We start from the raw sequence: 24991 nt of genomic DNA on the forward strand, positions 1-24991 counted from the left end.
GAAAGAGGAGCGATTACGATAGAGGAAACCAAGTCTAGATTTAACTTTAGCCTGCAGCTTTGATATGTGCTGAGAGAAGGACAGTGTACAGTCTAGCCATTCTCCCAAGTGCTTGTACGACGTGACTACCTCAAGCTACAAAACCCTCAGAGGTAGTAATCACACCTGTGGGGAGAGGGGCATTCTTCTTACCCAACCATATGAGCTTTGTTTTGGAGGTGTTCAGAACAAGGTTAAGGGCAGAGAAATCTTGTTGTAGAGCGTGTAACACACAACTGGGGTGGGCCCAGTTGAGTACAAGACTGTATCATCTACATATAAATGGATGAGAGAGCTTCCTACTGCCTGAGCAAGTAACTCCCCCGAATAATATATATTTGTAACCTTACTAGTTTTCATATTATGACAACAGGAAATGTTATATCTTCATAGGGTATTCCATGTCTTGTTCCAGCCATGGGCTTCATCTATCCCTCTTTTTAACAGACATGGGCTTCATCCGTTCCTCTTGTTCCAGACATAGGCTTCAACCTCTCCTCTTGTTGCAGACATGGGCTTAATCCGTTTCTCTTGTTCCAGACATGGGCTTCAACCTCTCCTCTTGTTCCAGACATGGGCTTCATCCGTTCCTCTTGTTCCAGACATGGGCTTCAACCTCTTCTCTTGTTCCAGACATGGGCTTCATCCGTTTCTCTTGTTCCAGACATGGGCTTCAACCTCTCCTCTTGTTCCAGACATGGGCTTCATCCGTTCCTCTTGTTCCAGACATGGGCTTCATCCGTTCCTCTTGTTCCAGACATGAGTTTCATCCGTTCCTCTTGTTCCAGACATGGACTTCAACCTCTCCTCTTGTTCTAGACATGGGCTTCATCCGTTTCTCTTGTTCCAGACATGGGCTTTAACCTCTCCTCTTGTTCCAGACATGGACTTCATCCGTTCCTCTTGTTCCAGACATGGGCTTCATCTGCTCCTCTTGCTCCAGACATGGGCTTCATCCGTTACTCTTGTTCCAGACATGGGCTTCATCCGTTACTCTTGTTCCAGACATGGGCTTCATCAGGTTCTTCTTGTAAATCTAAGAAAGATGCTTTTCTTGTGTTATAGTAGTAGTGCATATATTTGGTTACTGCATCAATGTGTTTAATTTATTGTCTCCATTGTTGTATCAATATTGTGTCAAAGGCAGTTCTGAGAAGAGCCAGAGCTTAGTTCTGTACACATCAATATGGGAGACATACCAGCATCCTTTCAAGTAAATCAAACAGAAAATATTTATTTACAGTATGTAAACAAAGTAAACAAAGATCTCATAAGATCACAGCCTCTGTGATTATTAGCTCGTATTTCTCCCATATCGAGAATATACAGTATATACAAGTCTGCCTTTGTCATATTCATATCTTCATGATGGACAATGTATTGTATTGTGATGAATGATGGAAATCATATTTTGTCAAAGTTTTCCATCCCAGATGCTATTCTGTGTTTTCTTCCTCATTGAACAGAGTAAATAATAGATTGTCTGTAATGTTTACCAATGTGGATGTGTAGAGTAGCATCCAATGCAGTGAGATAACAAAGTGCTTGGCGTAGGCCCCCTTGGAGAGCTTAGCTGTCTTAGCCTCCCCTGTAAGCCCGGCAACCATGGCTCTCAGGTGCTCTTTGTGCTTGACACGTAGCTAAGTCATCTTTTTGCAAGGGTGTCTAAAGTGTGTTACATGGATGATGGCCCATGTTGACTCCAATACTTCCCACAGTTGTGTCAAGTTGTCTGGAATTCCTTTGGGTGGTGGACAATTCTTGATACACACAGGAAACTGTTAAGTGTGAAAAACCCAGAAGTGTAGTTCTTGATACACTCAAACTGGTACGCCTGGCACCTACAACCATACCCCGTTCAACAAAGGCACTTAAATATTTAATCTTGCCCATTCACCCTCTGGATGGCACACATACACAATCCATCTCAATTCTCTCAAGGCTTAAACATCCTTCTTTAACATATCTCCCACTTCATCTACACTGATTGAAGTGGATTTAACAAGTGACATCAACAAGGGATCATAGCTTTCACCTCGATTCACCTGTTTAGTCTATGTCGTCATGTGAACCAGAGTATCTGGAACCCTGAAGGGAGGAGAAGACCTCCCATTGGACTACAGGACAATAGGTGTTCTTCATGTGTTTGTATACTCAGTGTATAGTCTAAGAATTTTGTTATCTTGAATTCTCATATACTGAGAATATATCTTAGCAGTAGCAGCATAGCATAGAGCAGGGGCGTGAATCGGTGTACCCAGGGGCTTGTGTGTGTTCAGCTGATGTATGTGACATTAGGGACCTCGTCATGAGAGAGGAAGAGTAAAGAGTCCTAATGAACAGGGAGGGAGACCGGCGGTTCAGGATGGATACAGAAATAGAATGAATGAAGTCACTGTGGGGTTGAGCTGTTTATGTAGACAGTGCCTAACATGAAGCTCTGTCGTCCAATGGGAGGTCTTCGGCTCCCTTCAGGGTTCCAGATACTCTGGTTCACATCTGCACAGTAATTGGATGGATGCGCTGTCGCCATTTTTTCCGATCTGGAATAACAATGGCTGTTCTGAGACAGGGTTTGGTTTCCATTGTGCTTTAAAATAGATCACTCATATGGGAGAACAATCTTCCTGACATGATGCAAGATGACTGCTGGGGCTTTTTAAAAGCAAGCTGCAAAGCTTGAGGTCACTGTCCCTGCTGAATCACTTGTTATACATGTGTTTCCAAGGTTACACCATGCACTCATCAATTTAGGCCCAAACACACAAAAAAATTGGTCTTAGGTTTGCTGTATATGACTCATTTGAGAGAAAGAGATGTCATTTATCATGGTGATTTATATGACCTCCAAAGGTCTCCATGTGTTTGAACTGTTCATATGTTATATAGAAGAAAAAACAGTACTTCTTCCATTTCTACTCACTTTCTATCACTGAATAGAGTTGAACGACGTCGATGACGTCATTTACATGATGAGCAGGTTTAATTAAACGTACATTTTTAAAGGTACACTTTCTGTGGACATGAACTGAAAAATGTAATTATAAGGTCATTTGGGTTATTATCAACAGTAAAATACTCTGACACATCCTGTAAATTATCGAATGCTACCTTAATTCCATCTTACAGAATACATTATCGTACCGTATCTTTGAAGTTCCAAAACACTTTTGATCACTAGTGGGCTCATGATATCGTTGTTCCTGAGTCATTAACATATTTGGAGGCGTGCCTTTTAAGAGGCTATATTTGTTGCACCCATGAGTGAGAAGGCTGTACCAATTGAACTCCTATGTGGTTATAGTGCCCCACTAATTTAAATTGTATAGGGGACAGATTGGAGTGGCAGCAAGTCTTAAACCTGAAATGGTTCAACATTTTTCCATGTCCTTTTGGTCTGTTTTGCCCTATTGTCACTGCCAGTTTGGAAGCCTTTGTTAAGGCCTCTAGACGTGCAAGTGATATAATACACCAAATATGAATTAATATGCTGTAATATGTAAACACTTTACCCAGCAGCCAATCTGCTTGTACCAAGCCCTTGTAATTACAGTAAAATACTGTGAAGTACAAACCCCTCTCCTCAATGCATTTCATTCATTCATTCTGATCACGGTAGCGTTTATTGTATTGTGTATTGTATTACGCAGTACTTGCTTTGATGTTGTATTAATATTACAGTAGGTGTACTGTAATTTTGACCTTTACCATTGTCGTGTCTCTGACTGATTAAATTATGTGACAGGCATTTTATCAAATTTATTACCTAACGTTTGATTGATTACGTGATTGAATTAAACCATGCAACAATGAACTCGTTAACAACCTGGGGCACCACAGGGTGTGTTTATAGAGCTGCGGCACAACAATTCCATGTGAATCTGATAACTATAATGTGTAGACTTTCCAAGATACAATTTATGTCATCCTATCATCAGATATAATGTCCCAGACACAAACTGATCTGACATCATATTCTTTAAGTACCAATGGACACTTTCAACTGGTTGGATTACTGAAATATTGTATCTTTCCCAAAACTGTTAATGTTACCATACTCTCTCTACGTTAACAAAGAGCATTCCAAGAGTCCATTATGTCTAGTGGAGAGAAAGGGGGGAAAGGTATTTATGGGGGGGTCATAAACCTCACCCAACAGGGTAAATGTAGTGACACTGCATGAACGCTGAGAAACTTGTTACATCTTATTAAACCTGTTCTCTCCCTCTTCTCTCCCCCTGCTCTCCCTCCTGTTTTCCTCCTCTGTTTGTCTGCAGAGGTTTGCGGGGAATGTGAACGCTGACGGTGTCGTCCACCACAAGTTGTCTCACTCTATCAGAAGCCGCTTCCTGCGCTTCGTCCCCTTGGACTGGAACCCCAGTGGCTGGGTGGGACTCAGAGTGGAGGTCTACGGCTGTGCCTACAGTGAGTGATCAGACCACCAGCCCTTACATTCAGACCATATAGGCAGTGCCTACAGTGAGTGATCAGACCACCAGCCCTTACATTCAGACCATATGGGCTGTGACTACATTAAAGTGACCCCCAGCTCTTACAGAACACAAACACGTTCAGCTAATATCATCCTATTCTGCCATGATTCATACCCATGTGGTAATTTGGGGGACTCCTGGACTGCAAGGAAACATGTTCTAACAAGAGTGCGGTCAGACCTGTGCAGACTCTAACATCTATTACGGATGACATTGAGGCTTGTTTAAGCATGTCATCTATCATGGGGCTGATTGTATCCCCTTGTTGACAGTGGTTTCCATTAGAAAATAGCATTATGTCATTGTAACCATTGTGTAACCATCCTGTAACCATTGTGTAACCATCCTGTAATCATTGTGTAACCATCCTGTAATCATTGTGGAACCATCCTGTAATCATTGTGTAACCATCCTGTAATCATTGTGGAACCATCCTGTAATGATTATGTAACCATCCTGTAACCATCCTGTTTCGCACACTATTTAAAGAGATACTGTATAGTGTCTGCAAGGTGAAGAGACATTTTTCCTTCAAACGAGATCAAAGCAAATGCTGACCGAAACACAATCCTACCAGCTAATAGAGGTAGACAGCGACAGCCAGGCAGGCGTGCCAGTTAAGAGCCGGTTCCTGCCTGGGTAATGCTAAATAAATAAAGGGGATTCACTGGGACGCCTTTCACACACATTCTGAAGTAGCACTAACTGGATCAGCCAGCGAAATACTGCACTATGACAGTTATAATTATTCCCGAGCGAGCACTTTCAAATAATGCCGAATGGTACCACAGCATGATCCCTGTATTCATGTTGGATGAATGTGTGCTCTGCTAATACATGCAGCTTCACCAGCAACTCATTTCACTTAAACTGCAAAAAATGTAACTCCAGGGTGCTCTAATAGCAAGCAAATGAAGAGCCATATGTTACCATTGAACATGTCATAGATGGCAAACTTCCACTTATGGGCCGTTCCACCGTTTAAGTACTGTAAAAATATATATATCTATACACTACCGGTCAAACGTTTGGACATACCTACTCTTTCAAAGGTTTTTCTTTATTTTACTATTTTTGAAATTGTAGAATACTAGTGAAGACATCAAAACTATGAAATAACACATATGGAATCATATAGTAATCAAAAAAGGGTTCAACAAATCTAAATATATTTTATATTTGAGATTCTTCAAATAGCCACTGTCTGCCTTTGCGCACTCTTGGCATTCTTTTCCAGGTGACTTCATGAGGTAGTCACCTGGAATGCTGCCTTAATTTTGCAAACTGCCTTCATTTTGCAAACTGCCTTCATTTTGCTGGACCCCATGAAGAGTAGATGCTGCAGCTAATAGGGATCCATAATAAATACAAATTCAAATGCATTTCAATTAGCAAGTGATTTTTTTGTAGTTTTTTTTACCTTTAAATGAATAATAATCGACAGCAATGACTTTGTCAAAGCAACAAAATAACAAGGTCTTTACAATGACGGTGAAAATGTTAATAAATGTTGGGATCTTCCTCAAAGTTACAGAGGAACATGTAAAAATGAAGAATTTTCACAATTTAGCAAGTCTTTATTTGTATAAAACATCTGGAGAAAAACAAATCTGTAGACTCAAGTCCATGTCTATCCCATGTTTATCTCATTTTGGTTTTCGTTCACCTGCACCCTCACACTTCTGATTGATAAAAGGTCCACAAATCGGAGCTATTTTCACTAATAATCACTTGAACTGTTGTCACTACTGTTCTGAGCATTCCCCATCATTGACAGTGCCCTGTTGTAATTGATAGCATGGTTATGTACAGTTGAAGTCGGAAGTTGACATACACCTTAGCCAAATACATTTAAACTCCGTTTTTCACAATTCCTGACATATAATCCTAGTAAAAATGCACTGACTTAGGTCAGTTAGGATCACCACTTTATTTTAAGAATGTGAAATGTCAGAATAATAGAAGAGAGAATGATCTATTTCAGCTTTTATTTCTTTCATCACATTCCCAGTGGGTCAGAAGTTTACATACACTCAATTAGTATTTGGTAGCATTGCCTTTAAATTGTTGAACTTGGGTCAAATGTTTCGGGTAGCCTTCCACAAGCTTCCCACAATAAGTTGTGTGAATTTTGGCCCATTCCACCTGACAGAGCTGGTGTAACTGAGTCAGGTTTGTATGCCTCCTTACTCGCACACGCTTTTTCAGTTCCGCCCACAAATTTTCTATGGGATTGAGGTCAGGGCTTTGTGATGGCCACTCCAATGCCTTGACTTTGTTGTCCTGAAGCCATTTTCCCTCAATTTTGGAAGTATGCTTGGGCTCATTGTCCATGTGGAAGTTGTTGCCTCACTATATCCACATAATTTCCCTCCCTCATGATGCCATCTATTTTGTAAAGTGCACCAGTCCCTCCTGCAGCAAAGCACCCCCACAACATGATGCTGCCACTCCCCATGCTTCATGGTTGAGATGGTGCTCTTTGGCTTGCAAGCCTCCTCCTTTTTCCTTCAAACGTCATTATGGCCAAGCAGTTATATTTTTGTTTCATCAGAACAGAGGACATTTCTCCAAAAATTACGATCTTTGACCCCATGTGCAGTTGCAAACCGTAGTCTGGCTTTTTTATGGAGGTTTTGGAGCAGTGGCTTCTTCCTTGCTGAGTGGCCTTTCAGGTTATGTCGATATAGGACTCGTTTTACTGTGGATATAGATACTTTTGTACCTGTTTCCTCCAGCATCTTCACAAGGTCCTTTGCTGTTATTCTGGGATATATTTGCACTTTTCGCACCAAAGTACGTTCATCTCTAGGAAACAGAACGTGTCTCCTTCCTGAGCGGTATGACGGCTGCATGGTCCCATGGTGTTTATACTTGTGTACTATTGTTTGTACAGATGAACGTGGTATGTTCAGGAGTTTGGAAATTGTTCCCAAGGATGAACTAGTCTTGTGGAGGTCTCCAATTTTTTTTATGAGGTCTTTGCTGATTTCTTTTGATTTTCCCATGATGTCAAGCAAAGAGGCACTGAGTTTGAATGTAGGCCTTTGTAATACATCCACAGGTACACCTCCAATTGACTCAAATTATGTCAATTAGCTTATCAGAAGATTCTAAATCCATGACATCATTTTCTTAAATTTTTTAAGCTGTTTAAAGGCACAGTCAACTTAGTGTATGTAAACTTCTGACCCACCTGAATTGTGACACAGTGAATTATAAGTGAAATAATCTATCTGTAAACAATTGTTGGAAAAATGACACAAAGTGCACAAAGTAGATGTCCTAACCGACTTGCCAAAACTATAGTTTGTTAACAAGACATTTGTGGAGTGGTTGAAAAACGGGTTTTATATAAGGTTCCGACTTCAACTGTACATCAGGGGATCGGTTTACAAATTACTCCATGATTGACATTTTAAACCAACATTTATTCTTCCAAGAGCACCGAATCCTAGTGTCTCCCATCGTCTAATTAACGTCACTTTGAATGGCCCAAAACATTTAAACAAAAGGCATAACACTTCACACGCATTCTCTACTTCATGTATGTTACATGATACACTGTTTGATAGGAGCACACCTCTGTGTTGCTCCTCTTTGAACTATCCGCCATTCCACAAACTGGATAACACTGTAACGATACATCCATAGCACTTACAGTAAGTACAATGAATCATATCAAAATTCAAAGTTCTTTATGAACTCATGAAACAATCCAACCATGACAATTTAATTCACACAGTAACATTCATTGCGTCGTTTCAAGTTTCGTCAGTCTTCACACCTCTCCTGGATTCAGTGACCCTAGGACTTCTGTGGGAATGTCTCTTCATCGAGATTACCACAGATAAGGTGTGTTTGACCCCTATGATAGCCCATGGATGGTCTGCCATTCAAACAATGCCATAAATCATGATTGAATCATCACGTTGGGCCTCTGTGCCAGCAAGTCATTAGAGGCATCTTCATCACTGGCCTTCATTATCGTTGACATTTGTTCACTCTCTATTTTCCACTACATTCATGTCATTGTCAATAAATATATTTTCTGAATTTAGTTGCGAGTAGAATTATGTTACAATGCAAATGTTATGTGTAAAATAGTTTTTTTTATGTCATTTTGCACCTAAACCTCCCTTGCACTGCACTGCTTTGTAATACCTTTTGCATAGCTGGCCCTCATCATCCAAGTATGGGTCACTGCAGCCCAATATAGATGGCGGAGTATGGGTCACTGCAGCCCAATATAGATGGCGGAGTATGGGTCACTGCAGCCCAATATAGATGGAGGAGTATGGGTCACTGCAGCCCAATATAGAGGGCGGAGTATGGGTCACTGCAGCCCAATATAGATGGCGGAGTATGGCTCACTGCAGCCCAATATAGAGGGCGGAGTATGGGTCACTGCAGCCCAATATAGATGGAGGAGTATGGGTCACTGCAGCCCAATATAGATGGCGGAGTATGGGTCACTGCAGCCCAATATAGATGGAGGAGTATGGGTCACTGCAGCCCAATATAGATGGCGGAGTATGGGTCACTGCAGCCCAATATAGATGGCGGAGTATGGGTCACTGCAGCCCAATATAGATGGCGGAGTATGGGTCACTGCAGCCCAATATAGATGGAGGAGTATGGGTCACTGCAGCCCAATATAGATGGCGGAGTATGGGTCACTGCAGCCCAATATAGATGGAGGAGTATGGGTCACTGCAGCCCAATATAGATGGAGGAGTATGGGTCACTGCAGCCCAATATAGAGGGCGGAGTATGGGTCACTGCAGCCCAATATAGATGGCGGAGTATGGGTCACTGCAGCCCAATATAGATGGCGGAGTATGGGTCACTGCAGCCCAATATAGAGGGCGGAGTATGGGTCACTGCAGCCCAATATAGATGGCGGAGTATGGGTCACTGCAGCCCAATATAGATGGAGGAGTATGGCTCACTGCAGCCCAATATAGATGGCGGAGTATGGCTCACTGCAGCCCAATATAGAGGGCGGAGTATGGGTCACTGCAGCCCAATATAGATGGCAGAGTATGGGTCACTGCAGCCCAATATAGATGGCAGAGTATGGCTCACTGCAGCCCAATATAGATGGTGGAGTATGGGTCACTGCAGCCCAATATAGATGGCGGAGTATGGCTCACTGCAGCCCAATATAGATGGAGGAGTATGGGTCACTGCAGCCCAATATAGATGGTGGAGTATGGGTCACTGCAGCCCAATATAGATGGCGGAGTATGGGTCACTGCAGCCCAATATAGATGGTGGAGTATGGGTCACTGCAGCCCAATATAGATGGTGGAGTATGGGTCACTGCAGCCCAATATAGATGGAGGAGTATGGGTCACTGCAGCCCAATATAGATGGCGGAGTATGGGTCACTGCAGCCCAATATAGATGGAGGAGTATGGGTCACTGCAGCCCAATATAGATGGAGGAGTATGGGTCACTGCAGCCCAATATAGATGGCGGAGTATGGGTCACTGCAGCCCAATATAGATGGAGGAGTATGGGTCACTGCAGCCCAATATAGATGGCGGAGTATGGGTCACTGCAGCCCAATATAGATGGCGGAGTATGGGTCACTGCAGCCCAATATAGATGGCGGAGTATGGGTCACTGCAGCCCAATATAGATGGAGGAGTATGGGTCACTGCAGCCCAATATAGATGGCGGAGTATGGGTCACTGCAGCCCAATATAGATGGAGGAGTATGGGTCACTGCAGCCCAATATAGATGGAGGAGTATGGGTCACTGCAGCCCAATATAGAGGGCGGAGTATGGGTCACTGCAGCCCAATATAGATGGCGGAGTATGGGTCACTGCAGCCCAATATAGATGGCGGAGTATGGGTCACTGCAGCCCAATATAGAGGGCGGAGTATGGGTCACTGCAGCCCAATATAGATGGCGGAGTATGGGTCACTGCAGCCCAATATAGATGGAGGAGTATGGCTCACTGCAGCCCAATATAGATGGCGGAGTATGGCTCACTGCAGCCCAATATAGAGGGCGGAGTATGGGTCACTGCAGCCCAATATAGATGGCAGAGTATGGGTCACTGCAGCCCAATATAGATGGCAGAGTATGGCTCACTGCAGCCCAATATAGATGGTGGAGTATGGGTCACTGCAGCCCAATATAGATGGCGGAGTATGGCTCACTGCAGCCCAATATAGATGGAGGAGTATGGGTCACTGCAGCCCAATATAGATGGTGGAGTATGGGTCACTGCAGCCCAATATAGATGGCGGAGTATGGGTCACTGCAGCCCAATATAGATGGTGGAGTATGGGTCACTGCAGCCCAATATAGATGGTGGAGTATGGGTCACTGCAGCCCAATATAGATGGAGGAGTATGGGTCACTGCAGCCCAATATAGATGGCGGAGTATGGGTCACTGCAGCCCAATATAGATGGAGGAGTATGGGTCACTGCAGCCCAATATAGATGGAGGAGTATGGGTCACTGCAGCCCAATATAGATGGCGGAGTATGGGTCACTGCAGCCCAATATAGATGGAGGAGTATGGGTCACTGCAGCCCAATATAGATGGTGGAGTATGGGTCACTGCAGCCCAATATAGATGGAGGAGTATGGGTCACTGGAGCCCAATATAGATGGCGGAGTATGGGTCACTGCAGCCCAATATAGATGGCGGAGTATGGGTCACTGCAGCCCAATATACAGTGCCTTGCGAAAGTATTCGGCCCCCTTGAACTTTGCGACCTTTTGCCACATTTCAGGCTTCAAATATAAAGATATAAAACTGTATTTTTTTGTGAAGAATCAACAACAAGTGGGACACAATCATGAAGTGGAACGACATTTATTGGATATTTCAAACTTTTTTAACAAATCAAAAACTGAAAAATTGGGCGTGCAAAATTATTCAGCCCCTTTACTTTCAGTGCAGCAAACTCTCTCCAGAAGTTCAGTGAGGATCTCTGAATGATCCAATGTTGACCTAAATGACTAATGATGATAAATACAATCCACCTGTGTGTAATCAAGTCTCCGTATAAATGCACCTGCACTGTGATAGTCTCAGAGGTCCGTTAAAAGCGCAGAGAGCATCATGAAGAACAAGGAACACACCAGGCAGGTCCGAGATACTGTTGTGAAGAAGTTTAAAGCCGGATTTGGATACACAAATATTTCCCAAGCTTTAAACATCCCAAGGAGCACTGTGCAAGCGATAATATTGAAATGGAAGGAGTATCAGACCACTGCAAATCTACCAAGACCGTCCCCAAGACCGAGGCCGTCCCTCTAAACTTTCAGCTCATACAAGCAGAAGACTGATCAGAGATGCAGCCAAGAGGCCCATGATCACTCTGAATGAACTGCAGAGATCTACAGCTGAGGTGGGAGACTCTGTCCATAGGACAACAATCAGTCGTATATTGCACAAATCTGGCCTTTATGGAAGAGTGGCAAGAAGAAAGCCATTTCTTAAAGATATCCATAAAAAGTGTCGTTTAAAGTTTGCCACAAGCCACCTGGGAGACACACCAAACATGTGGAAGAAGGTGCTCTGGTCAGATGAAACCAAAATTGAACTTTTTGGCAACAATGCAAAACGTTATGTTTGGCGTAAAAGCAACACAGCTGAACACACCATCCCCACTGTCAAACATGGTGGTGGCAGCATCATGGTTTGGGCCTGCTTTTCTTCAGCAGGGACAGGGAAGATGGTTAAAATTGATGGGAAGATGGATGGAGCCAAATACAGGACCATTCTGGAAGAAAACCTGATGGAGTCTGCAAAAGACCTGAGACTGGGACGGAGATTTGTCTTCCAACAAGACAATGATCCAAAACATAAAGCAAAATCTACAATGGAATGGTTCAAAAATAAACATATCCAGGTGTTAGAATGGCCAAGTCAAAGTCCAGACCTGAATCCAATCGAGAATCTGTGGAAAGAACTGAAAACTGATGTTCACAAATGCTCTCCATCCAACCTCACTGAGCTCGAGCTGTTTTGCAAGGAGGAATGGGAAAAAATTTCAGTCTCTCGATGTGCAAAACTGTTAGAGACTTACCCCAAGCGACTTACAGCTGTAATCGCAGCAAAAGGTGGCGCTACAAAGTATTAACTTAAGGGGGCTGAATAATTTTGCACGCCCAATTTTTCAGTTTTTGATTTGTTAAAAAAGTTTGAAATATCCAATAAATGTCGTTCCACTTCATGATTGTGTCCCACTTGTTGTTGATTCTTCACAAAAAAATACAGTTTTATATCTTTATGTTTGAAGCCTGAAATGTGGCAAAAGGTCGCAAAGTTCAAGGGGGCCGAATACTTTCGCAAGGCACTGTAGATGGAGGAGTATGGGCGAGTAGGTGTGTCGAAAGGAGTGGATGTTTGAAAAGCGAATCAGCTAATTGGGGAGATTTGTTGCCTCTCAAGACGGTTTGGCATGGCTGCCAACCTGAGGGTTCTTCCTATTTGTGTATCACGGCCGTGTCGCCTACGGTAGCTAACGTGGCCATTTTTTTCTCTTACATCATTTTATTTCAAGTAGGATAGCACCCTACACAATAAATAACTAATAGTGATAACTATCTTAATGTCTCATTGATACATACATACATACATACATACATACAGTGCCTTGCAAAATTATTATTTCCTATTTGGTTGCATTACAACCTGTAATTTAAATAGATTTTTATTTGGATTAGATGTAATGGACATACACAAAATATTCAACATTGGTGAAGTGAAATGAGAAAAAAATTACTTAAAAAAATAAATTTAAAATTAAAACTGAAATGTGGTGCGTGCATATGTATTCATCACCTTTGCTATGAAGGCCCTCAATAAGATCTGGTGCAACCAATTACCTTCAGATGTCAACAAGACATTTGTGGAGTGGTTGAAAAACAAGTATTAATGACTCCAACCTAAGTGTATGTAAACTTCCGACTTCACCTGTATAATCATCTCATACCAGCTAAGTTATTAACTTTTCATATTTGGGCATATACATATGGGTAAAAACCTTGGAGTTTAAATGAATCCTAACCTTCTTTATCCCACGGTGACTTCCACTGAAACACAATACTGTCTCATTAGATTGAGTAAACCATTTGAAAAAGCTAGGGGAATTCTAGCATGTTGTTTGTGTGTTCATGAATGTGTTAGACATTCTTCAATAAGTGATAGTTCCAAAAGTTATTTGCATAGTCATGTATATGATACAATGTAAAGCAAACCTTTTTTGAACAGCTTGCCCAAACATGTCTTCTACTCATAGCTTCCCTTGTTTCTCTAGGCACATCACCCTTCTTCTGTTCTGCATTGGAATAGCAGGTGCATGTTAGAGATTTCATTATTTACTCAGACAGCTTTACTTACACAAACTGAATCCCAACAGAAAATATAATGCATCCAGGCTTTAAAAAACAGGAATTCAACGTTTCCCCTGCTGCTGTAACTTACTACATTATGTCTTCAGTTCAGGCCCATCCACATGAACTGAGCACTGAGCAGAGACACAGTGTTAGGGAATCTATTAGACAGAGCTAGAGAATTGTGATAAAAGTATGTCAAAAAAATTGCAAGTTTGACATGTACTTCCAATCAAAAGTTGTGGTGAAAATGTAATACTGTTGAGAGAAATGGGACTTGCCACTTGAATTCCCCTCAAAATTAGTGGCAACAGAAAACTCACAGCTCAGATGTGACAGAGAGAGCTATCGTTGGGGCAATTTTCGAAAACACGATGATTCTTTGATCTTCTCTCAATCCCCTAGAATCGTATGTGGCAGACTTTGATGGCAGAAGCTCGCTACTCTACCGGTTTAACCAGAAGTCCATGAGCACGGTGAAGGATGTGATCTCGCTGAGCTTCAAGAGCCGCCAGGCTGAGGGGGTGCTGCTCCATGGAGAGGGACAGAGGGGCGACTACATCACACTGGAGCTGCACCGGGGCAGGCTGGCCCTCTACCTAAACCTAGGTGAGTTAGTCACACCGGGGCAGGTTGGCCCTCTACCTCAACCTGGGTGAGTTAATCACACCGGGGCAGGTTGGCCCTCTACCTCAACTTGGCTCACATAACTCAGGGTTTAGAGGTTAGAGGTCATTGGTAATAGGACACAAGGGACTCGGACTGCAGATAAAATAGTATTTTGAACCATTTAAAAGCAGACTGGGGAGCAGTCTGGGAGGGTAACTGGATGTTTGTGTTCCGATACCCTTCCAGTTACCACTGCTGCTGAGCTCCATTTACAAGATAGACTGTTAAGGATCCACATTGAGAGCAGTTGAGCTGGGAAAGAGGATTCTTAAATGACTGTCTTGTCTGCACTTCCTATGAGAGAACCTCTTCTTTCAATACAAATCAAATCAAATGGTCCCTATGGCAACTGTATAATGATCAATGTTAACAACCATAAAGATCCACATTGTGAACATCTGAGTCTGGGGAAGACTGTTCTAGTACTCCGTTTTGGGTTTGTCTTGTGAGCACATTCTTTCAGACCTCTTCTTTCCTCAATATACTGGACTGTTTTATGATCTATATCAAAGTAACCATATAATCTTGCTCTCTGTCTGTTCTCTGTCTTCAGATGACACAAGGCTGCGGTTCAGCAGTGGTCGTGTTGCGGTCACTCTCAGCAGTCTTCTGGACGACCAGCACTGGCACTCTGTCCTCATCGAGCGCTTCAACAAGCAGGTCAACCTCACCGTGGACACCCACACACAGCACTTCAGGACCAAGGGGGAAGGAGACTCCCTGGAGGTGGACTATGAGGTGTGTCTATCCAAACATCCAGAATATTCCTTTACAGTAGGTCTGAAAAGATTACACCACCAGCACCCAGTCAGAAAAACACTTTAAACTTATGCCATGGTAAGATTAAGAATAATACTTGGGGTTCTGTTTTAACAAACTTAACGCAATGGTAAGTCTAAACGCTTGGCAATAGCACTATAGCTTCGGAAGTGTGTGATATTTTTTTTGATTTTCACTATCACAATTATCGGTTTTCTTTCTGGCGTTGACGTGAAAGTGCTGGGTTTTGATGAATAAGCAAGTTGTGCATGTGTCGAGACTTGGCCCCTCACTGGCCAATCAGAATGTGCTACATGGCAAAATATGTGGTTTCTTCAGTTTTTTTATTTACTGTCTTTTATGTATTGTGTTGGAGTCAACTCCAATTCCAATGTTAATCGGTTATAGTTTGTTAAATGGTTTACAGAAACGAAATAACAAAATGTAGACCTATCCCATCTTTGCTAAATAGGTTAACTTGAACCCATTTGCAGTCCACATTATTCTAAGTATTTGCAAGGCTTCAATAGCGTTCATGCTGATATAGGGGCTAGGCCTAGTGTAAATTGCATTATGGCTGTGCATGGGCATACCAAAGATTGTCAATAAGCAAGATTCAATTCATTTTTGATAAGGCCTAAAAAGACAACAAATAATTCTAATCAAATTCTAAACAAAATGAAACAATATCTTGTTTTATATAGGCTTGATCACACTTACAGCACCATCATTTCTCCCCGTTGGCATATACTATTAAAACAATTCAGACTATGGAGGGTTTTACACACATCCAAAACGGGACCTGCATGTTTGAAATAATGTGGGCCTGCTTTGGTGATTAAGATTTATTTCCAAGCGGCCTCAGGAGCCAAACCCTTTATTGACTACTTCACGATTGCATTGGGCAGACAAAAAAAAAAGCCTTAATTGAGAGGAGGGAAGGCTGTGCTTGTCACGTCTGTTCCCGCTCCCCCTCTCTGGCGCTCAAGGTCGCCAGGCTGCTCATCATTACGTACACCTGTCACCATCGTTACGCGCACCAGCGCTTCATCCGACTCACCTGGACTCCATCACGTCATTGATTGCCTCCCCTATATCTGTCACTTCCTCAGTTTCATCCCCCATGTCTGCATTGATGTTGTTTTGTTTCTCTTGTCCAGACGCTAGTCTTGTTTAGTTTCATGTTTTTTTCAATTTAAATCCTCACCCTGTACTTGTTTCCCGTCCCCCAGCATCTGTGGTTACGGAACCGTTATAGAATGCAGACACTACAATTTATTTATTTTTTTGGTGATGTTGGGTCCGGGTGCCGCTGCCGAAGCAATCCTCAGCTGGTTCGAGAGGTTCACATGTCTCGGTTGGCTCGGCAGGCTCCCACGCCATGCCTCAACCAGCTCAACTGCGTTACCGCTCTTAAATATCCCTCTCAGCACTGCCTGAAATTAGCACTTTGGATCTTGTTTTTAAGGGAACACGTCAAATATTTCCACCCCGTCATCTGAGCGCAAGCGAGCTGATATAAGACATGTAAATTGCCGAACCTGGCGTTAGGGCTGGAAAATGCCAGCGTGGCAGTTTTTACATGATGAAATTAAAAACTAGCGTGCGCTTGACGCTAGCACCCCTTTAACGAAAATAGAGCCCTTGGTATATCTCTTTAGAATCTCTTTTCAACGTGACACCTAACACTCAAAGGACTTTTCTTCTTTTTCGTTCTAACATGTCTATACTTCACCCTCTGTCGTCATCATAGCTCAGCTTTGGGGGCATCCCACTGCCAGGTAAGCCTGGTACCTTCCTGAGGAAGAACTTCCATGGCTGCATTGAGAACCTCTACTACAATGGGATCAACATCATCGACCTAGCCAAGCGACGCAAGCCTCAGATCTACAGCGTGGTAAGAGCTTTTCAACTATTAATTTTGTATGAATAGGCCAAGGCCCAAGTTTATTTTACACTGCATTACCAATATATTCACTTATGTATGTGATAATGCTCCATTTTGTTAGAAGTGGAGGTTAACATCACATAACCTTAGAGAGCCAAAGGACCATAACATTTGTTGAGTAATAAACCGTCAGATTGCAGATAGGGAAGCAGTGATTTACAGAGTGCGTGGCGAGAACCACTCTTAGCTGAGAAAACTTCTTGTTTTGGAAAAGAGATCCGGGCTCAATGATGAGGGGGAGCAGGAGCTGTAGAAGTATTATTAGTAGGATAGAGGTAGATTGCATTATTTAAGGTATATGTCAGGGTCTAGTGCAGACCCTAAATTACATCTTCAATGGATATGAACTTTAAGTAACCTTCTGGCTCAGTGTTGTTAGAGCCCCAAACACAAATAAATCTCACCTTACCTCTAACAATAAATCCACTAACACTGAAATAGAACTAAAGTTATCAATGATTCCTGAACACAATAATTCTGTGTCTCAGTGTCAGCCTATTGAAACAGAATCACTCTGAAATCAAGTTTGGTGGAGTTGATGGAAGAGTCCCTGTGAAAGGTTTAGTTGCTGCCATTCCATGTCACCGCGATCAATGATGTGTTCATCCCCACACTGCTCTGACCTTTTCCTGTGTACAGGAACTCATGTCCTCTGTACTGGCTCTTCCTGTCCCTAGGAGTCACAGTTGGGCTGGTAGTGACATTTAACCCTGCTCCCTGTAGAGTTAATTTTGTCTCTCTCATTCCCTCGTTCTCCCTCTCTATCTCTTTCTGTATTATTCCCCTCATACTCTTTCTCTCCGTCTCTTTATCTCTCTCAATACTTACTTGTTTTTGTCTCTTTCTCCATCTCTCTCTCCTTTCTAGAAAGGGAGGGAGTGTTTGTAGTAATTAATAGCAGCACTAGACTTACAGAGTTGGCATAATTGTTTAATTAACCCTGAAATGTTGAGAGTTGATGTGAATCAGGGCAAGGTGACTGTAAGACTGTGTTCCATTTGTGTCACCAGGGCAATGTGACCTTCTCGTGCTCTGAGCCTCAGCTGGTGTCCACTACCTTCCTGAGCTCCAGCAGCAGCTTCCTGTCGCTCCCGGCCACGCTGTCTGCTTCGGGGGGCTTCGCTGTGCGTTTCCAGTTCAGAACGTGGAACCCAGATGGGCTACTGCTCTCTACCCGGCTGGCCTTGGAGCCCCAGAGACTGGAGCTGCAGATCAGCAACAGTCGGCTGCGCCTGACCCACCACATGTCAGCCCAGCAGAAAGAAGAGGTCTCCACCGGTGAGGGCCAACAGCCCCTAGTCTAGCTGACCCAGACCCACTCTATGCTGGAATCAGTGGTTCTGTCTATGGGGACTCAGAGTAGAAAAGGCTCTTTGTTCCAGTGAAGCAGGCAGACAATGAGAAACCCATTTTATTATTGCAGAGAAGGCATTTGTGACTCTGAATGTTTGTGGTTTTCCACATAAATAGTCTGATAGTGATAGTAAAGATTATGAGAAAAGATTATAAGAGAGAATCCATTCAGCTGGCTCTGTGCTTATCTCTTCTGAGTTCACACACAATGAGAAGCATTTGGTTTTGTCCATTTCCCACACATGGGGAAATGAAATATGCTCTGTCTCGCTAATCCTGTAGAAATAACTAAATCCAAAAACACAGAATCCCTCCATGCAGACAGACATAGTTAGGTTTGTGTCATTTTGGACTGATCTCAATCACTGCAACGTAATCCAGATGTGATCAGAAAGAACATGCTGAGGTCGTCCTCCAATCTATTGCATGTCAGAGGCTTTTCAGTCAAGGTTTGCACCAGGTGTGATTTTCGTTTGTTTGTTTCAAACTATTTACTGCTTGAAATATAGCGCATTTAATCGTGTTCCATGGTAATTCTCTTAGCCTGCAACTTCACTCTAACACTGCAGGCAGATGGCAAGCACAGAGGGGATTGTAGACACACAGCTTGGATGCCCTTCACTGTAAAAGCCTGAGTTTAATTAAATCAAAAAGCAAAGATTATACCTCTGAGGTTTTTCCATTGGTTCCTTCTCAAAATGGAACCACAAACAAAACAGACTGGGGGTTGTGGGTGATCCTTTGTTTATTTGATAGTGTGGGGGGAAACGATATGAAATGTGTGTGTAGCGTGTAGGGAGAGCCATAAAGTCAACACCAGCAACAGATTGAATGCAGAGCTTTGTTGCGGACAAACAAGATTAGAAATATAAATATAAAAATGTACTCTAAAATTGTTTTCTTAAAATGCTTTTGTAACAGTGTAGTTACTATTGTAAAACCACAGTCATATGCAGAGATTGATCGTGTCTTTATAAACGGTTTATCTCATAACTGACCCCATGTGTCCACAGGTCACAGAGTGAATGATGGACTGTGGCACTCTGCGAGTCTTAGCTCCCGAGGTCTCCAGGTCACCATGACTCTGGACAATGAGCCGTCCTCAACTATGGAGCTGGGAGACCACATGGAGGCAGGAGACAGCCTTTACTTCGGAGGTAAGAGGACAGGTAGTATGACTAAAAGTTACATTTTAAAATATGCTTGGGTATGACTTGATACATCTGTGGACTGTAATACCTACGAAGTCTCACTCTTTGTCATCATCACTTCAGTCCCTTAGTGGAGTTGACATTGCCTTGTAGGCAGAGATTGACGTAATACATCCCTGTACAAACTTTAGCTTCCCAGAACATGTGAATCTAAAATCTTCTGATAGCTGGTGTTTTATTTAAGCTGCTTTTAAAAAGCTTCAACTTGCATAGTGGCATGTCTTGACAGGTTTAAAGTTGCTCTCTTTTCTTGGGGGGGGTGGGGGGGGCAACTTCTCTCTCAGCCATAACGGAGATTAAAAAACTGTACAGGATTGTCACACTGAAGATGAAAAAAACTATATTAATGTGCATGTACTGTTTAAATCATTTCCATTTTCGTAATTTCTACTTGTATGCCTCCAGTCAGTAAATCAGTCAGCACACCACCCTCTTAGCATCTTAACATATTTGTGTAAGCCTCTTTTGTTGCATTATTACAGTAGAAGCTGATTTGGCAGATGTTTGGTTACGTAAACATCCCTCTGCTGTGTGTTCCATTAGGCTGCCCCTCCTCGTCCTCCAGTGACTCGTACTGTGAGAACCCCACATTGGCGTTCCAGGGGTGCATGCGTCTCTTCTCCATCAACAGCCAGCCCATGGACCTGAACCTGGTGCACCAAGGACGACTAGGAGACTACAAGGAGCTGCAGTTTGACACATGTGGCATCCATGACAGGTATCACCTTTTTAAATAAAAATAAATATCCAACTTTATTTAACCTGGTAGGCCAGATGAGAACAAGTTCTCATTTACAACTGCGACCTGGCCAAGATAAAGCAAAGCAGTGCGACAAAAACCACAACAGAGTTACACACAAACAAACGTACAGTCAATAACACAATAGAAAAAAATATATGTACCATGTGTGCAAATGTAGGGAGGTAAGGCAATAAACAGGCCATAGAGGCAAAATAATTACAATTTAGCATTAACACTGGAGTGATAGATGTGCAGATGATGATGTGCAAGTAGAGATACTGGGGTGCAAAATAGCAAGAAGATGAATAACAATATGGGGATGAGGTAGTCGGGTGGGCTATTTACAGATTGGCTGTGTACAGGTACAGTGATTGGTAAGCTGCTCTGACAGCTGATGCTTGAAGTTAGAGTGGGAGATATAAGTCTCCAGCTTCAGTGATTTTTGCAATTCGTTCCAGTTATTGGCAGCAGAGAACTGGAAGTAAAGGCGGCCAAAGGAAGTGTTGGCTTTTAGGATGACCAGTGAATTACTGCACACAGTATTTGAATTTTGAAGTGATGTGACAATGTTGCAATACCTTGACAACAAAGTCAAGGCATTGGAGTGGCCATCACAAAGCCTTGACCTCAATCCCATAGAAAATGTTTGGGCAGAACTGAAAAAGCGTGTGCCAGCAACTAGGCCTTCAATCCTGACTCAGTTACACCAGCTCTGTCAGGAGGAATGGGCCAAAATTCACCCAATTTATTGTGGGAAGCTTGTGGAAGGCTACCCAAAATGTTTGACCCAAGTTAAACAGTTTAAAGGCAACGCTACCAAATACTAATTGAGTGTATGTAAACTTCTGACCCACTGGGAATATGGTGAATGAAATAAAAGCTGAAATAAATAATTCTTTCTACTATTATTCTGATATGTCACATTCTTAAAATGTGGTGATCCTAACTGACCTGAGACAGGGTATTTTTACTAGGATTAAATGTCAGGTTTTTGGAAACTGAATTTAAATGTATTTGGCTAAGGTGTGTGTAAACTTCCGACTTCAACTGAATCTGTCAAATACAGTATGTGGCAACTAGGACCCAATACATTAGTTACAGCAAGCACCGCATGAATAATCTGATGTCTACTTGCAAACCAATACTGTAAATAGTTTAGTCACTATTTCAGGATCTGCCACATGGAGTGTTTTAGGGAAGCTGGAGATTTAAACAGAGATAAAGCGCCCATTTCTGAAGGACTTTGTATTCTCTTCCTGTGGTGAGGATTAAGCACTGTTTATGCTTGTGAAGTTCCAGTAATCAACACAATCAAATACATTCTTCCATTTCCGTCTTCAACCTTTTCAATAATGCTTACCTACTTATAATTGCGCAACCTCCACAGTAATGGACTAATCACTACAATCAAACAAGATTACTCCATCATCCTGGCAGTTGTTCTCTCTATCCTTTTACCTTTTCAGAATGTTTCAAAACAGTGATTGATCCTTCCTGCTGCTCAACACTCTTCCTGTTTATTAATAGTAAAACATAGCAGATCTAGGCCTCCCTCTCTCTCCATCACCAATTCTCCAGCTTTAAAACATTCATGAGCAGCTGTCATCCTCCAGGACCGTGCCAGGTTTAGGTTGATTGTCCCCTAACAGCCAGTGCAGGTTGACTGGCAGACCACAGCTTTCATGTGCCACCTCGGAGAGGAGGCCAAGGGTCCCTCTGAATGTTCAATATAGCCATTAGGAGACATGCCCAACCCATCACTTTGGCCTGTGACATATATTACACAAAAGCAATTAATTTCTTTGTCACCGATGAACCTAATTACGTAAAACAAAAAGCTCTCAGAATATTGCTAAATTTGTTGAACAAGAGCGTTCCTCGCCATTCACTCTTACCACAAACTTCACTGACCAATGTATCGCGGAGAAACAGTTCTGCAAGTTGAGCAGCATCATTATATGGTCCACGAAAGCCCCTTCAATGTGCATGAATAAAAATAACAGCAATAATTTAACCATCACCTGAACATTATCCGGAGAACAGTTGACTCCCTTTGTAAAGCTAAATAGGTAAATGGAATTTGGAAAGGCTGTGTTGTATGCACAACCCCCACTAAATCAGAGCTCCTCCTGGGACAGGATTCACAATTAAAGCTGAATTAAATAATACTATTTAAAAAATGATAGTAATTTTGGAAGTTCGAGAGGTATGGGGAAGGCACTATTAATCGAAGTGTCTTTCATTAGCCAATCAGACATTTCACTGGGAATGCTTCTGCATATTGTTAACAGGGAGAGGGGTGAGGAGAGGGGGTTGGGTTGCTGACACCTACCTTAGCCATGCATGTTTATGCAGTGACTTTGTTTACAAGCTAATGCCTGCACAAACACCTGCCTTACTTACACTGAAATCAGTTTGGCTGGTTCAATTGAATTTGAGACGCCACCAAAAAGGAAAATAACCAACATGTTATGAAAATCAGAACAGTAAACTCAATATTCTGTTTGGTAAAATCTTCAGACACTAAGGAGTTTTGTATGCAGATGCTCTGATCTTTAAACAGCTCCCTGTGAGATTAGTCTGTCATGAATAATTACAGCTGTTTTGTTGTTAAGTAGATATCACAACACCTGTCATTGTCAGTCAAGTGGGAAAGGGGGATATCTAGTCAATTGTACAACTGAATGCCTTCAACTGAAATGTGTCTTCCACATTTAACCCAATCCCTCTGAATCAGAGAGGTGCGGAAGGCTGCCATAATCAACATCCACTTATTCGGGAACCCGGGGAACAGTGGGTTAACTGCCTTGCTCAGTGGCAGATGACAGATTTTTAGCTTGTCAGCTCGGGTTACTGGCCCAACACTCTAACCAACTGACTACCTGCAGCCCTAGTGTGTATGTTGTAGTGTCATCAAACCGTTGACTCCAGCTAGTTCAGTTCGGTCAGTGGGAGCAACCACATTGTTTTAGCATCGCTGTCTCCATGGCTTTGCCTCTCTGGTACTAGGTTACTTGTACTCCTTCCCACTGTCTGATCTTCCCTGTCTCTCCAGATGTCTGCCCAACTTCTGTGAACATGGAGGGCAGTGTTCACAGTCCTGGAGCCATTTCTACTGTGACTGCTCTGGCACAGGATACACTGGAGCCACCTGCCACAACTGTGAGTCTCCACCTGCTCTTCAGTCAATTCAGGAAGTGAAATTCCCATTCCAATTCTCTTCAATGCTTGTCAAGTTTTGATATACTTTGACTTGAATTTAAATGGAATTGACCCCGACCCTGCAACATACACTGTTTAATTGAAATAAACAATTTATTCTCACTATTTCCATATCTAATATGTTGTTGTAGTGCTTAGCCATTGATTGTTTGGTGAGATATGCGACTCTGTAGTTATTGCTAGGCCACCATCACATTTGAAATGGTAATAACCTCTCTCTTTGACACTTATATGCACCACCCCGTACTCAATATGCACCACCCCGTACTCAATATGCACCACCCTGTACTCAATATGCACTAACCCGTAATCAATATGCACTAACCCGTAATCAATATGCACTAACCCGTAATCAATATGCACTAACCCGTTATCAATATGCACTAACCCGTTATCAATATGCACTAACCCGTTATCAATATGTACCCTCAAACTCTGATAGGAATATACACCACCCCATTATCTAACTCTGAAGTTCCTGCAAGCTATTTTATTTTAGTAACATATTTTATTACATTTGTCATAGTATTCTCATTCTCCACTGTAGCCATCTATGAGGCATGGTGTTTCCCTGTGTTCCTCTGTAGCCATCTATGAGACGTCATGTTTCCCTGTGTTCCTCTGTAGCCATCTGAGTCATGATGTTTCCCTGTGTTCCTCTGTAGCCATCTATGAGGCATGATGTTTCCCTGTTGTTACGAATCCCTTTTGGCCCGACAGTCTAGGGGGGATGGTAATGAGACCCGTAACATAACTCATGTAAATTATAATAGTGACAAAGTAAGAGTGTGAACGAAATAACCAGGACAACTGAAATCTACCGTCAAACTCAAGGTTTATTTATAAACACACGGTAATGAGGGGAGAGCAGGAAAAGGGGCTGAGCTGGACCCAAGGAAAGAAACAATAAGTATTCAAAACACCCCTAAGCTAGACTAGCCTATTTTAACAACAGCTAACTAACTAACCAAAAATACAGTGGGTGGTCCGCCCAGTTCTAACTAGTGTATTTAACAAAGTTCACCTACGGGTAGTGTATGCCCATGGGCGACTTCTTGGTTTCCCCTTTTCCCACCAGCAATCAAATACAAACACCATAACCAAAAACAATACTCACAGGTGATGACAAAGTGCTATGGAGGTGCTCAAACAAAAGGAGAGGTTAAGACACAAAGAGAGAGTGAA

At 42.5% G+C, this 24991-nt stretch overlaps 1 protein-coding gene across 1 annotated transcript in view; it reads left to right on the plus strand.

Annotated features, from left to right (window-relative positions):
- Positions 1–24991, plus strand: part of LOC139380931 (contactin-associated protein-like 5) — a 131699-nt gene that overhangs the window by 67614 nt on the left and 39094 nt on the right. Inside the window, exons 4-11 of the mRNA XM_071124100.1 lie at positions 4317–4464; positions 14308–14511; positions 15125–15309; positions 17084–17227; positions 18289–18556; positions 19645–19788; positions 20386–20560; positions 23640–23746. Coding sequence (XP_070980201.1) covers positions 4317–4464; positions 14308–14511; positions 15125–15309; positions 17084–17227; positions 18289–18556; positions 19645–19788; positions 20386–20560; positions 23640–23746 — 1375 coding nt within the window. The remainder of the gene's footprint in view (positions 1–4316; positions 4465–14307; positions 14512–15124; positions 15310–17083; positions 17228–18288; positions 18557–19644; positions 19789–20385; positions 20561–23639; positions 23747–24991) is intronic.

This window comes from Oncorhynchus clarkii, chromosome 22 (assembly GCF_045791955.1).
Source record: "Oncorhynchus clarkii lewisi isolate Uvic-CL-2024 chromosome 22, UVic_Ocla_1.0, whole genome shotgun sequence".
Taxonomy (NCBI): Eukaryota; Metazoa; Chordata; class Actinopteri; order Salmoniformes; family Salmonidae; genus Oncorhynchus; species Oncorhynchus clarkii.